The sequence below is a fragment of the Thunnus maccoyii genome, chromosome 17, assembly GCF_910596095.1.
Source record: "Thunnus maccoyii chromosome 17, fThuMac1.1, whole genome shotgun sequence".
Classification (NCBI taxonomy): domain Eukaryota; kingdom Metazoa; phylum Chordata; class Actinopteri; order Scombriformes; family Scombridae; genus Thunnus; species Thunnus maccoyii.
The window spans coordinates 221,966-234,176 of NC_056549.1; the positions used below are offsets into that span (position 1 = coordinate 221,966).

Genomic DNA, 12,211 nt, shown 5'->3' on the forward strand with positions numbered 1-12,211 from the left:
AGGAAAAAAAGACAAGCAGCAGAGAATAAAACTTTATTGTAATTAAACAGAAAAACAAAATGACAACAAAACAAATGAATAATAAATCTCCATGACAACCAAACCTTCCTGTGATCAGATTCCTATTGATCTCCGATCTATTGATCTACGATCTATTGATGTGTTTTAAGGAGCCTTGATAAATGAACAGTGTTCAATTAATAATTCAGCTGTTTTATCTAAATTATTGTGATTGGACAGTTGAACTGAGTTAATAACACGAGTTTTAACAGTCCGGGTGTCGACACGCTGCAGAGTAACTGCAGCACACTGAAGTGTCCATAACGTTTGTCCACGTGGAGCGCACCGCCACGCCATCAGTGACATCATCAGACTCATCCAGCAGCTGTCGGCTCTCACAGCTGAGTTTAACGCAGAGTCACGTTTTTAAAGGGGAGCGTCGAACGGAGGCGTCTCCGCGAGTCCTCGGACGCCTTCCGTCCACACGGCGGCGTCCCTGCCGCCTTGGGCCAGGTGAGGCGCGAACACCACCTCCAGCCTGCGGAGGGCGCTGCGCTGGTCGGCACGGGAAACCGTCCCCTGAAGACGATGCATCATCAGCCGCACCAGCACCTGATTGGCCCACGCCAACCCCAGAGCCGGAGACACGCTGGCAGACACGGGACTGAGACACACGGATCAATCAATACAGGTGATCAGAGACGACATACCCAGAATGCATCTGTAACATTTAAACATCTAGAAATCAGTTCTTACCCCAAAGAGCCGACGGAGCCGCTGAACACACCCGTCACCTGTAACACACACACACACACACACACACACACACACACACTTTAATACATGTAGAAATATATACACACACATGTAGATAGATAGATAATCTGAACAGAGCCAATCAGAGTGCAGCATCAGACCCCGTCAGGACTCATTAAGCCACCCTGGAAACTTAGGAGATGTCTGACTATGGGATGCACGCCTCGCCGCAGACGCCTCGCCGCAGACGCCTCGCCGCAGACGCCTCGCCGCAGACGCCTCGCCGCAGACCTCAGAAGCATTAATCTCTTTATCTTAATCCTGATTGGCTGGTGAACGTGTTGGTGCCACCTGCCTCGTTCAGGATAAGCACCTCTTTTCACTCACTCATATTGTTTCGATGTCTAACTATGGGATGTGGTTGCTCCCGTATCGCCAGACAAGCTTATCTATCGTCCACCGACCCGCAGAGAGCGCCGCTCTGGTCCAGCGAGGACTCCAGGACCGCGCATCCTACACACGGGGCGGAGACCAGCTGAGCAGAAACTCCCCTGATTAAGGCCAAAGATGCGGCCGAGCCACGAGTAGAGTGCGCTCGCAGACCCGCTGGCGGCTGCAGACCCTGACTCGTATAACCCAAAGCAATCGCCTCCGCCACCCAGCGGGAGAGGCGTTGCTTAGTAACAGGTTTCCCCTTATGGAGACAAACAGCTGATCGCTCCTCCTGAAACCCCCGGTCCTGTTCATGTAAGAGTGCAACACACGAACCGGACATGACGCGCGTGACCGCTGCTCTCCAGGCGGGGCAACGAAAGCCACAAGGTCCATGAACCAACCACCTGGGATTCTAAGGTCGGGTCCTTACATCACCTGGGGCAAGCTGAGCGCACGAGGGATGCACTGAAAGCACATGGATGTCGCTAACTCGTTTAGCCGAGTAACAACACTGTTGTGAAGGACGGGTGTTTCAGGTCCGCTTCCTCCAGTGGTTCAAACGGAGCCCTAAAGCCCCCCCAGAACCACAGCCAAGTCCCACGGGGGCACCAGCAGTCGAGAGTCGGGGGGAAGCCTGCGAGCCCCCGTCATAAAACGGCAAACCAGCGGGTGTTGGCTCACTGTTCGTCCCCCAAATCCGACATGACAGGCGGCGATGGCTTAATCATGGAAAAGGCTTTTCGTTTGTCAATCAGATCCTGCAAGAATGACAATATCACTCCCAGCGGTCTCTGTGTGACACCGTCCCTCCAACACTCTCCACTTAGAGCTACACAGAGACCTGGTGAAGGAGGCCGGAGCGTATTGCTCTCTGCAGGAGCCCCACAGCGCGAGTCGCTCCGGGTGCGGGTGAAACACCGTCCCCCTCCCTGCCATAGCAGGTCCCTGCGTGGCGGGAGTTGCCAAGGCAACCGATAAATCTCCACTAGCCAACGCATCGCAGGCCAATGTGGAGCGATCAGAATCGCCGTGTTCCCTTATTCTGGACAGAGTGGCGGGTATCAGAGCCAGCGGAGGAAACACGTAAAGGAGTCCGTGCAGCCAGGCGTGCTGCAACAACACAAGCTTCTATGATGTCATCAAAGCCCCACACAGCCGCAGGAAACAACCCTAACACACAGCTGCAGGAAACAACCCTAACCCACAGCCGCAGGAAACAACCCTAACCCACAGCCGCAGGAAACAACCCTAACCCACAGCCGCAGGAAACAACCCTAACCCTAACACACAGCTGCAGGAAACAACCCTAACCCTAACACACAGCTGCAGGAAACAACCCTAACCCTAACCCACAGCCGCAGGAAACAACCCTAACCCTAACACACAGCTGCAGGAAACAACCCTAACCCTAACCCACAGCTGTAGGAAACAACCCTAACCCTAACACACAGCCGCAGGAAACAACCCTAACCCTAACACACAGCCGCAGGAAACAACCCTAACACACAGCCGCAGGAAACAACCCTAACCCTAACACACAGCTGCAGGAAACAACCCTAACCCTAACACACAGCCGCAGGAAACAACCCTAACCCTAACACACAGCCGCAGGAAACAACCCTAACCCACAGCCGCAGGAAACAACCCTAACCCTAACACACAGCCGCAGGAAACAACCCTAACCCTAACACACAGCCGCAGGAAACAACCCTAACCCACAGCCGCAGGAAACAACCCTAACCCTAACACACAGCTGCAGGAAACAACCCTAACCCTAACACACAGCCGCAGGAAACAACCCTAACCCACAGCCGCAGGAAACAACCCTAACCCACAGCCGCAGGAAACAACCCTAACCCTAACCCACAGCCGCAGGAAACAACCCTAACCCTAACCCACAGCCGCAGGAAACAACCCTAACCCTAACACACAGCTGCAGGAAACAACCCTAACCCTAACCCACAGCCGCAGGAAACAACCCTAACCCTAACACACAGCCGCAGGAAACAACCCTAACCCTAACCCACAGCTGCAGGAAACAACCCTAACCCTAACCCACAGCCGCAGGAAACAACCCTAACCCTAACACACAGCTGCAGGAAACAACCCTAACCCTAACCCACAGCCGCAGGAAACAACCCTAACCCTAACCCACAGCCGCAGGAAACAACCCTAACCCACAGCTGCAGGAAACAACCCTAACCCTAACACACAGCTGCAGGAAACAACCCTAACCCTAACCCACAGCTGCAGGAAACAACCCTAACCCACAGCTGCAGGAAACAACCCTAACACACAGCCGCAGGAAACAACCCTAACCCTAACCCACAGCTGCAGGAAACAACCCTAACCCACAGCTGCAGGAAACAACCCTAACCCACAGCTGCAGGAAACAACCCTAACCCACAGCTGCAGGAAACAACCCTAACCCACAGCTGCAGGAAACAACCCTAACCCACAGCTGCAGGAAACAACCCTAACCCTAACACACAGCCGCAGGAAACAAGCAGATCCTCCTTAATCACACCGACCCAGTGGATCTCCAGATCCTCACTAAACTGCCCAACCAGCCACAAATTCAACATCTTGACGTATGACGATGTAACGTCGACCCCAACCTCCTCCCACCTCCACCAACCTCCCCACCCCCTGCACCCGGGAGCCGACATTCCACATACACACTAAATACATACGACACCCCAACATCCAACACAGGAAGTAAGTGAGATGCACACGTCACCAACGTCACCATCGTCACCAACAGGCTGCCACCATCGCCACCAACAGGCTGCCACCATCGTCACCAACAGGCTGCCGGCATCGTCACCAACAGGCTGCCAGCATCGCCACCAACAGGCTGCCAACATCGCCACCAACAGGCTGCCAACATCGCCACCAACAGGCTGCCACCATCGCCACCAACAGGCTGCCACCATCGCCACCAACAGGCTGCCAGCATCGCCACCAACAGGCTGCCAGCATCGCCACCAACAGGCTGCCAACATCGCCACCAACAGGCTGCCAACATCGCCACCAACAGGCTGCCACCATCGCCACCAACAGGCTGCCACCATCGCCACCAACAGGCTGCCACCATCGCCACCAACAGGCTGCCACCATCGCCACCAACAGGCTGCCAACATCGCCACCAACAGGCTGCCACCATCGCCACCAACAGGCTGCCACCATCGCCACCAACAGGCTGCCACCATCGTCACCAACAGGCTGCCACCATCGCCACCAACAGGCTGCCACCATCGCCACCAACAGGCTGCCACCATCGCCACCAACAGGCTGCCAACATCGCCACCAACAGGCTGCCAACATCGCCACCAACAGGCTGCCAACATCGCCACCAACAGGCTGCCACCATCGCCACCAACAGGCTGCCACCATCGCCACCAACAGGCTGCCAACATCGCCACCAACAGGCTGCCAGCATCGTCACCAACAGGCTGCCACCATCGCCACCAACAGGCTGCCACCATCGCCACCAACAGGCTGCCACCATCGCCACCAACAGGCTGCCAACATCGCCACCAACAGGCTGCCAACATCGCCACCAACAGGCTGCCGGCATCGTCACCAACAGGCTGCCACCATCGCCACCAACAGGCTGCCACCATCGCCACCAACAGGCTGCCAGCATCGCCACCAACAGGCTGCCACCATCGCCACCAACAGGCTGCCAGCATCGCCACCAACAGGCTGCCACCATCGCCACCAACAGGCTGCCACCATCGCCACCAACAGGCTGCCAGCATCGCCACCAACAGGCTGCCAGCATCGTCACCAACAGGCTGCCAGCATCGTCACCATCGTCACCAACAGGCTGCCACCATCGCCACCAACAGGCTGCCAGCATCTTCACCAACAGGCTGCCACCATCGCCACCAACAGGCTGCCAGCATCGTCACCATCGCCACCAACAGGCTGCCAGCATCGTCACCAACAGGCTGCCACCATCGCCACCAACAGGCTGCCACCATCGCCACCAACAGGCTGCCACCATCGTCACCAACAGGCTGCCACCATCGCCACCAACAGGCTGCCAGCATCGCCACCAACAGGCTGCCACCATCGCCACCAACAGGCTGCCAGCATCGCCACCAACAGGCTGCCACCATCGCCACCAACAGGCTGCCACCATCGCCACCAACAGGCTGCCACCATCGCCACCAACAGGCTGCCAGCATCGCCACCAACAGGCTGCCACCATCGCCACCAACAGGCTGCCAGCATCGCCACCAACAGGCTGCCGGCATCGCCACCAACAGGCTGCCGGCATCGCCACCAACAGGCTGCCGGCATCGCCACCAACAGGCTGCCAACATCGCCACCAACAGGCTGCCAACATCGCCACCAACAGGCTGCCAACATCGCCACCAACAGGCTGCCAGCATCGCCACCAACAGGCTGCCGGCATCGTCACCAACAGGCTGCCACCATCGCCACCAACAGGCTGCCACCATCGCCACCAACAGGCTGCCAGCATCGCCACCAACAGGCTGCCACCATCGCCACCAACAGGCTGCCACCATCGCCACCAACAGGCTGCCAGCATCGCCACCAACAGGCTGCCAGCATCGTCACCAACAGGCTGCCAGCATCGTCACCAACAGGCTGCCAGCATCGTCACCATCTTCACCAACAGGCTGCCACCATCGCCACCAACAGGCTGCCAGCATCGTCACCATCGCCACCAACAGGCTGCCAGCATCGTCACCAACAGGCTGCCACCATCGCCACCAACAGGCTGCCACCATCGCCACCAACAGGCTGCCACCATCGTCACCAACAGGCTGCCACCATCGCCACCAACAGGCTGCCAGCATCGCCACCAACAGGCTGCCACCATCGCCACCAACAGGCTGCCAGCATCGCCACCAACAGGCTGCCACCATCGCCACCAACAGGCTGCCAGCATCGCCACCAACAGGCTGCCACCATCGTCACCAACAGGCTGCCGGCATCGCCACCAACAGGCTGCCGGCATCGCCACCAACAGGCTGCCGGCATCGCCACCAACAGGCTGCCGGCATCGCCACCAACAGGCTGCCAACATCGCCACCAACAGGCTGCCGGCATCGCCACCAACAGGCTGCCGGCATCGTCACCAACAGGCTGCCGGCATCGCCACCAACAGGCTGCCACCATCGTCACCAACAGGCTGCCACCATCGTCACCAACAGGCTGCCACCATCGTCACCAACAGGCTGCCAGCATCGTCCCATCTGTGGCAAAATGTGTGGATCACAAATCGGCCTCCAACAGACACATGAGGCGCCACCAAAAACCCTTCTGACCCCCAACCAGGAGAAGCAAGAGTCGTTGTCATGGTACCTGGTTGATGCAGAGGACGGGTGTGTTGAACTCGTGGCTCAGGTGATGCAGGCAGGAGGAGAAGGTCAGCAGGTGTCTCGTCCTCTCCAGCCAATCAGCAGCCTGGAACTCTGACCTGAACAGAGACGCCACCGAGTCCACGACCACGAGACGTACCAGACCACGAGCCAGCAGGAGGGGGACACGCCGGGATAGACAGGTGTGCAGGGACACCTGGGAACAGACAGACAGGTCAGAGAGAGACAGACAGGTGTGCAGGGACACCTGAGAGAGACAGACGGGTCCCTCACCAGGTCAGCGGTGTGTTCGATGTAAACGTGGTCACTGAACCGGAGGCGGCTGATCTCAGCCGGAGGGACGTCTGACCGAAGATACACCTGTTGTCCAATCAGCTGCTGCAGACGCCTGCTGGGAAACCTGTCCTCCGTACAGATATACACCGCTCCTGTGAGACAGGTGAGAGGAAGAGAAAGTTAAACCCCTTTAACATCTGCACCTTCATTCTGTCTCAGCTAACTGTGGCAGCTGGACCCAGACCCAGCCCCGCTGTGGTGCGTTCACTGACCTGACCCAGCCCCGCTGTGGTGCGTTCACTGACCTGAGCCCAGCCCCGCTGTGGTGCATTCACTGACCTGAGCCAGCCCCGCTGTGGTGCGTTCACTGACCTGACCCAGCCCCGCTGTGGTGCGTTCACTGACCTGACCCAGCCCCGCTGTGGTGCGTTCACTGACCTGACCCAGCCCCGCTGTGGTGCGTTCACTGACCTGACCCAGCCCCGCTGTGGTGCGTTCACTGACCTGACCCAGCCCCGCTGTGGTGCGTTCACTGACCTGAGCCCAGCCCTCCATAGCGGGGAGGGTACTGTACAGACAGGCAGAGTTGCAGGGCCAGCTGAGTCTTCCCGGCTCCGCTCTCTCCTGACAGCTCAATGACCCCTCCCACAGGTAGGCCCCCCCCCAGCAGCCGGTCCAGCACAGGACAGCCCGCGCTGAGTCTGAGGCCGGACTCGAACCCGCGACACTCGCCGCGATGCAGCAGGAGGGCTGTGGACAGAAACACAGGTTAACACGCCATGACATCACACGTCAGGTAAACTGCAGCCCGGATCACTGATCTGACCCGGGATTGGACGGCTGCGTCTGGAGGCGGCGGCGGCGGCGAGGATCAGCTGCTGGATGTCGGAGCGGGACAGACCGGTGAGCCTCTGCAGGTCCGGACCCGAAACACACATCACGTCCCGCACAGTCTTCACTTTAGCTGGAGGGGAAAACAAGGTAACCATGGTGACGACAATAATAATCACAACACCAAACAGAGAGCAGAGAGCTGGAGTCCAACATCATGAACAAATAAAATATTATCCGACAGGTTTATGAGGGACGTTATTGATCACACACGTAGTTCAGATCAATAACAACCTTCTGATGGTCGCTGATGAAACATTTCTACGCTGACGACAGTGAGAACAACGTTCATCCCTCCAGTAGATACTGTAGGATCAATAACATCATGGTTCATAAAGATCTTCCTCATGTGGTGTTGTGATGATGATGATGATGCTGGGTTGAGATCAGGTGACTGTGAAGGTCTGGAAGAGACCACTCCCATCAGGATGAAGCTGATCACTCACTACTACTTTATATTGATTAGCAGTGACCCTTCCCTCTAAACCAGCATAACAGAGCCCCCAGACCCCCTCACTGTAAGGGTCCAGCATTCAGACCTGGACCAGGTTTTCCTCTAATCCGTCTCCCGTCTGTATGCAGGTTAACACAGAGTCAACACTGCTTAATGAAAGCATCTCTGGGTTTTGACTGCGGGAACTTCAACGGATATTTTTCACTATTTTCTGACATTTTATGGACAAAACGATTAACCGATGAATCAAGACAATAACCGGTAATTTAACTGGTAAACACTGCAACATGTAACGAGGAGACTTTGCTTTATTTTAAGGGGTCACAGGTCGGGAAGCTTCAACCAAACTTTTATAAACGCGGAGTATCTGGACAGACAGCATCTGCTGATCCGACCACTAAAACCTGTAATTAAAGACAGTTTGCTAAGTTGTGCTTTACAGGATTGAGACATTTGACGGTAAAGTGTGATGTTTGTGAGTCCGGTGCGTCTCTCTCACCTCTCCGCACGGCTGCAGTGATCCTCGGGTTGAGCTCCAGCTGGTCGCAGTCCATCTCCCCGCTGAGGACATGCTGTCCCCCCGCTGCTGCTTCAGCCTCAGTCCCGGTTTGACCTCTGGAAACCTCCGCTAACCTCAAAAACCCGGTTTATTTCTGAACCTGTCCGTTAGTTCGCTTCTTTCTGCCCGAACAGCTTCCCGCCACAACACGACACGTCATCACGCGCCGCCGGTCTGTGAGGGGCGGGAGGAGGGAGGAGGGGGGGGGGGGGGGGGGGGGGGGGGCTGAAACGGTCCCGCTTTAAATCTAAACTCGAGTCCGTTTGTTTACACTGAGATGATATTTTATATATTAATAAATATAAATCATTATATTTCACATTTAACGGCGTTGGACCTTTCCGTCGTCATCCCCTCCCGCCATGTGACGTCATCTCAGCGCGTCACAGGAAGGGAAACAAAAACACCCCAAACATTGATCAGAAGCTTGATAGTGATCAGTTTTCAGTGTTTCACTAGTAATCAGCTTATCGATCCGCAGACTGACTGCAGGTTAAAATGGATTCTAAGTGTTTCTAACCGCCAAACGGATCCTATTGATCTCTGACCGCTTTCTACTGACGGTGAGTGACGCTGCTCCACATCGATTAACTGATCAGGTCCAAACTGATCACATCCAAACTGCCGCAGCTGTTAACGGAAGTACTTTATTTAGTCGATTAATCGAGTTTAGATGTAAACGATCGTCATTGTTATTATTCAGGTCTGTTACTGCAGTAATACTGTACAATACTACTGGTACTAGTACTACTACTACTACCTCTACTAGTACTACTACTACCTCTAATAGTACTACTAATACCACTATTAGTACTGCTACTACCTCTACTAGTACTACTAATACCACTACTAGTACTGCTACCACCTCTACTAGTACTACTAATACCACTACTAGTACTGCTACCACCTCTACTAGTACTACTACTACCACCGGTACTAATACCACTATTAGTACTGCTACCACCTCTACTAGTACTACTACTACCTCTACTAGTACTACTAATACCACTACTAGTACTGCTACCATCTCTACTACTACTACTACTACTACTACTACCTCTACTAGTACTACTAATACCACTATTAGTACTGCTACCACCTCTACTAGTACTACTACCACCTCTACTAGTACTACTAATACCACTACTAATACCACTACTAGTACTGCTACTAGTACTACTAATACCACTACTAATACCACTACTAGTACTACTACTAGTACTGCTACTAGTACTACTAATACCACTACTAGTACTACTACTACCTCTACTAGTACTACTAATACCACTATTAGTACTGCTACCACCTCTACTAGTACTACTACCACCTCTACTAGTACTACTAATACCACTACTAATACCACTACTAGTACTGCTACTAGTACTACTAATACCACTACTAGTACTACTAATACCACTACTAGTACTACTACTAGTACTGCTACTAGTACTGCTAATACCACTACAGTGTAAAAATACATTATGAGTAAAAGTGGTTTCTTCTTTTAGTCGTGTGTGTAATTAGTGAAAAGTTCTGAAGCTGCCATCAGTAGTTTTGCATATAAATTGTGATTTTTATACTTTATCAGCTGCAAGTTATTTTTTATTTATATATATATATATATATATATATATATATATATATATATATATACACATATATATATATATACACATATACATACACACACACATACATATATACACACACACATACATATATACACACACATACATATACACACACACACAGTCAGTATGTCTATTGTTTACATATGAAGAAGTATATTGTATATATACTGTTTCTATAGAAACTGGTTGAATGTCTCTGAGTGTGGGACAAACTGGAAATGAACTGGTTCCAGTCTTAATGTGAAAGCTGTGATGCTAACCTGTGACCCCTTCAGGCGGAGTGACCTCTGACCTCGGCACCATGAGCTCCAGGCTGTGCAGGACCTGCGGGGGGTCGGACATCGATGTGGACCAGGCCCGGGGCAGCGCGGTGTGCACCGGCTGCGGCTCGGTTCTGGAGGACAACATCATCGTCTCTGAGGTCCAGTTTGTGGAGGGAAGCGGAGGCGTGTCGTCCGCCGTGGGACAGTTTGTCTCCGCTGACGGTGAGACGATGTTCAGTCTGTATGTTCTGATCAGATGGTTGAACGCTCGCCGTCCTGTTGCCCTGCACCACGTTTTATTAGGAACATGAACACTGAACATAAGATTTAAAAAGCTGCAGTAGAAGATATTGGACCCAAATGTTGCCTCACAAAATATAAACATAAAACCTTTTCAAGTTTTCTCTCACAAACAATATTAATATTGAAAGTCAGTGATTCCAGTCAGGCTGACAGGATCAACAGTTAACAATTAGCTGTGAGAACGTATATAACGAGTCTGTTGTCAGGCTGGATGCAGCTGCAGGTAATGAACTCACTCTCACATAGTTTCCATGTGTGAACTGGTTGCTTGTGTTGCAGTTTCACATCATTTGCAACTCTTCTGTTAGTGTCCATTCTCTAAAGCTTGATGACCAGTTTCAGGAAATAAATCCTGGTGGTTTCAGCTCTGGTTCCCCCTCAGACTGCTACTTTAGTTTTAACACTGAACTTTAATGATGTGGTTGCTACATTATGTTGCCTTTTTAATCAAATTGTGCTACTTTCTTTAGAAATATATTAAGTTTAGATCAGTAGTTCTGTCGTACTGTTGCTTTTACATTTTTTTCAGCAAAATGAATTATGCAACGACAAAATAGAGTTTGAATCAGCCCTAATTTAACCTGCAACCTCTGACCAGGTGTGCAAACGCATTGTCGACAGTTGCATTTGTTGCATCAACAGCTGCTGCTGCTGTTCTCCACTGAAACATGTATATCAGCGTCAACAGTTTATGGTTCAGTGTGGGAGCGTAGTGGGCAGGATATGCACCAGAGGCCAGATGCATAAACTCTGTAGATTAAAACTGTGTGAACGCACAAAGCCAGAAATAGACAACCGCATGGTTTATCATGTATAAAGCGTTGCGTACTCATGGTTCTGTTTCATAAATCTCCACAAATGGATAAAGACACTTAACCAGCAGTTTATCAATAAGCTCCACCTGTCAAAGAAACAAACAGGAAAGAAGAGTTTCACAGATTGTGTTGCACTAACGAGGTTCTTATAGCATCCACATGGACTGTAAACTATCGTCAGCAGTGATCTCAGAAAACTAATCAATTATCATTTTGTAGCTCTCATATCTGCACTGAATTTGCAAGTTGTGTCACAATTAAGGATAAAATAAAAAGAATAATAACAGCAAAATAAAATTATGCCTCTTGTGCAAGTTAAAAGGATAAAATTAATCACAAAAGTAATTAATGTTACCTTAATCAGTGCAGCTGGTAACAAACATCTGCTCCACTTTAGAGAAACATGTTACGCTGGTCTGTTCACATTCTGGTTTTATAAATAACGGTTTATGTTCAGGAAACGGCGTA

At 52.2% G+C, this 12,211-nt stretch overlaps 2 protein-coding genes across 3 annotated transcripts in view; one reads left to right on the forward strand and one right to left on the reverse strand.

Moving 5' to 3' along the window:
- Positions 1-19: 19 nt before the first annotated feature.
- xrcc3 (X-ray repair complementing defective repair in Chinese hamster cells 3) lies at positions 20-8,904 on the reverse strand. 2 transcript variants are annotated; one of them, XM_042391450.1, is made up of 7 exons: positions 8,672-8,904; positions 7,654-7,791; positions 7,365-7,577; positions 6,825-6,979; positions 6,535-6,747; positions 757-794; positions 20-664 (listed from the first exon to the last, which is right to left on the reverse strand). In XM_042391450.1, the coding sequence occupies exons 1-7, from the start codon at positions 8,724-8,726 to the stop codon at positions 427-429; spliced, it is 1,050 nt and encodes a 349-aa protein (XP_042247384.1). In that variant the 5' UTR covers positions 8,727-8,904; the 3' UTR covers positions 20-426. The 2 variants fall into 2 exon arrangements, with proteins under 2 accessions (XP_042247384.1, XP_042247385.1); XM_042391451.1 differs by lacking the exons at positions 7,654-7,791; positions 8,672-8,904 and adding an exon at positions 7,133-7,331 and having other exon boundaries at positions 7,365-7,481.
- Positions 8,905-8,985: 81 nt separating this feature from the next.
- Positions 8,986-12,211, forward strand: part of LOC121882923 (transcription factor IIIB 90 kDa subunit-like) — a 36,340-nt gene continuing 33,114 nt past the window's right edge. Inside the window, exons 1-2 of the mRNA XM_042391444.1 lie at positions 8,986-9,294; positions 10,638-10,847. Of these exons, the coding sequence (XP_042247378.1) occupies positions 10,664-10,847 (184 nt within the window). The 5' untranslated portion in view covers positions 8,986-9,294; positions 10,638-10,663. The remainder of the gene's footprint in view (positions 9,295-10,637; positions 10,848-12,211) is intronic.